At 35.8% G+C, this 2,866-nt stretch overlaps 1 protein-coding gene across 2 annotated transcripts in view; it reads right to left on the bottom strand.

Annotated features, from left to right (window-relative positions):
- Positions 1–2,006: 2,006 nt before the first annotated feature.
- Positions 2,007–2,866, bottom strand: part of LOC125862463 (serine/threonine-protein kinase STN7, chloroplastic) — a 9,911-nt gene continuing 9,051 nt past the window's right edge. For both annotated transcript variants that reach the window (XM_049542541.1, XM_049542540.1), the window contains one exon: positions 2,007–2,323. In XM_049542541.1, the coding sequence (XP_049398498.1) occupies positions 2,162–2,323 (162 nt within the window). In that variant the 3' untranslated portion in view covers positions 2,007–2,161. The remainder of the gene's footprint in view (positions 2,324–2,866) is intronic.

Genomic DNA, 2,866 nt, shown 5'->3' on the forward strand with positions numbered 1-2,866 from the left:
CTTTAAAACCTTTGAACACATGTGAGATAATTCTTGAAGTAACGCTAGTTCATTATTATTGTGGGAAGTAGCCTTAACTGACAAGAGACTATGTGAGCTATAACATGATCTCCTGGTGTCTTTCACACCGAAAAGGGTTGTCCTACTTGACAAGGCAAGGACCATGAACTTCCAGCTTAGGTGGATCCACTAGCTAATGTCTATCTAGACAATCATCCTATGGGGGTACATAGGTAAGGGATAAGGAGATTGCTTTTAGAAATCCGGCCTCTACTCACTGGAGAGCTTTCATCTCAATATCCTCTCGGTGCTGAGCATAAATACCACAGAATAGTCATTTTCTTACTTGTTCTTATTATCCATGGAAGGTAACGTCATCTTGCCAATCCAAGCTAGGTTTTAGTAGGATAGATTTTTATATTTGATTCATTTCGGTGAGAAGACATTTCAACCTTAGAACCCTTACTTATGTGAGAAAACCTTTCACGATCATGCTTTCATATGTATATGAGAAAATTCTCTCAACAACACAACAACAACATTATCATTGATACTTCACTCTCAAGCATCCTTACAACATTTGCATAAATTTCATAAGAACATGCTTAATTTCATAAACTTCTCTTTCATAATCCAACACCCGCATCATATATCATAATTTAGAAAACATGGAAATTACATGGGTTCATGGGGAATCATCATAAAATCATTAGATTAACTCGATTCATGCATAAAAGATCATAGATCAATCAACTAAATCAATAGTTAAAGGAACCCATATCATAGAATAAAATCCTAACTAGATTGGGGAATTCTAACTTTGAAAATAGGAGAATTTGTGAACTCCATGAATGAAAGGAATCCATGGATGAAAACTATCATACCTCAATGCCAATTTCTTAACTTCAATGGAGGAATTGGAGAATTGACTTGCAAACCCTAGCTTTGACCCTTCTTCTTCAAGTTTTCTAGAGAGAGAAATATTTGAGAGGAAGACTTGTTCTTCTTTTGTAAATTTGAGAGAACGATTTTCAATTGAGAAGTTTTAGAGTTAAAACACTTACATGTTTTGGTGAAGGGTAAACTGACATAGTATTAGGCTAAACTAATTAGGAAAGACCCAACTGCCCCTAGAATAACTGCTGACCTTCGACTTACTGGCCTTGACCGACGGACCGTGGTTTGACCGACGGACCGTGGTTTGACCGACGGTCCATCCTACACGTCCGTCGTCTTCATTAGAGACTGGACTTTGAGGCCATGATCCATAGACCGTGGACCCAACGACGGTTCGTTGGTCCAGGTCGTGGCTCGTGGTCCTCTGAGCCTATTTGGGTGGCCAATCCACGGATTAGACCTATGATCCATGGCTCAGTCCACGAGCCGTGGCTAGCCTCCGTCTGATGGCACCAGATTCTTCTGGAACTGAAATGTTGCCCTTTCTCGAATCCGAGGTGTTACATATTTTCTCTAATTTGTTTCCTTATACCCCACCCCCACCCCCTTTTTTTTTCCTTATTCACACCCTAAGGATAAATCTCAACTCTCTTATTATTAACTCGAACTCCAACCAACCGATCACAACTCAATGGCTTTATCTCAATTGAACAAAATCAAGGAGACATGTACAGTATATTGTTTTCAAATAAAGAAAGAAATTACACCAAAAAAAATCAAACAAAGTAAGACTATTTGCAATTCTAAATTGATTATTCTTTGTCATTATTTTCAAGTGATTTTGCTTATTGCATATATGCTTTTTAAAAAAATAATATATATATATATATATATATATATATATATATATATATATTATTTACATATAGTAAGTTCCACCAGTAATAGTGCTTCTACTGTTCACCATTTTTCACCTTTCTGTAGAAGCATTAAGGTGGGCTGAAACAAATGATGTTACAATTATAAAATGTTCTCCTCTGGTTTTCTGTCAATTTTACCAGGCTACATAGAAAATCAACTGTTAACTCCATATCTTTGTATAAATATTAAAACAAGTGTACATATTGGTATAAGATATTTTCACTTTTTACATATAATAATCTATGTTCAAAAATTGGTTTACATTGTCAAATGAGAATGAAAACTAGTAAGTAAGCTTCTATGAAACAAAGTACTAAAACTATTTTGTACACATTTACTAATTTCATTCCTCTCTTGGAATCCACCGGCTCCACCATAAGCTTTTCCGTTTATTGCTAAGATCATCCATACTCTCATTCAGGGTTTTTATAATTTTCCTTTGAAGTCGAAGAGCTGATGCAAGAGCATTCCTCTGCGCATTTGACTTCTTCTTAGGCTCTATTTCCTGTAAATCACAATTGGAAAAACAAAACAAAACGTATTGAGGAAATTTTACATTTAGGGTGTGTTTGGTTTGAAGGATTTCTCATGTTTGGTTGGGTTAAATGTTTTCCAAATCAACTCATATTCCTCAAATTTAAGGAAAAATGACTTCCCTTCAAAACTTAAGGAAAATATTTTCCAAAACTCTCTTGCAACTTCAAATTACAATTATTTTTTTGTTGAAAAAATCAATTTATTTTGTCTCTACCCTCAAACCAGCCCCCCAACCCCCCCCCCCCCAAAAAAAAACTTGTTTCTAAATTCATTTTTTTTACCCCACCCTCACCCCCTACCCCCACTCCCTCCAAAAAAATATTAAAAATTGTTTTTAAAAGATATTCCTAATATTAATTTTTTATTTTTTTACCCACTACCCTCCCCCTATCAATTTTTTATTGTATTTAAGTTTGTTTTTTTAAAAATTTTAAATTTCAATTTTTTATTTTTTCATCCAGATCGTCGATCACTCCCCCCCCCCCCCCCCCCCCCCCCCCCCCCCCCCCCC

The sequence above is a fragment of the Solanum stenotomum genome, chromosome 4 (genome assembly GCF_019186545.1).
Source record: "Solanum stenotomum isolate F172 chromosome 4, ASM1918654v1, whole genome shotgun sequence".
In the NCBI taxonomy this organism is placed as follows: Eukaryota; Viridiplantae; Streptophyta; class Magnoliopsida; order Solanales; family Solanaceae; genus Solanum; species Solanum stenotomum.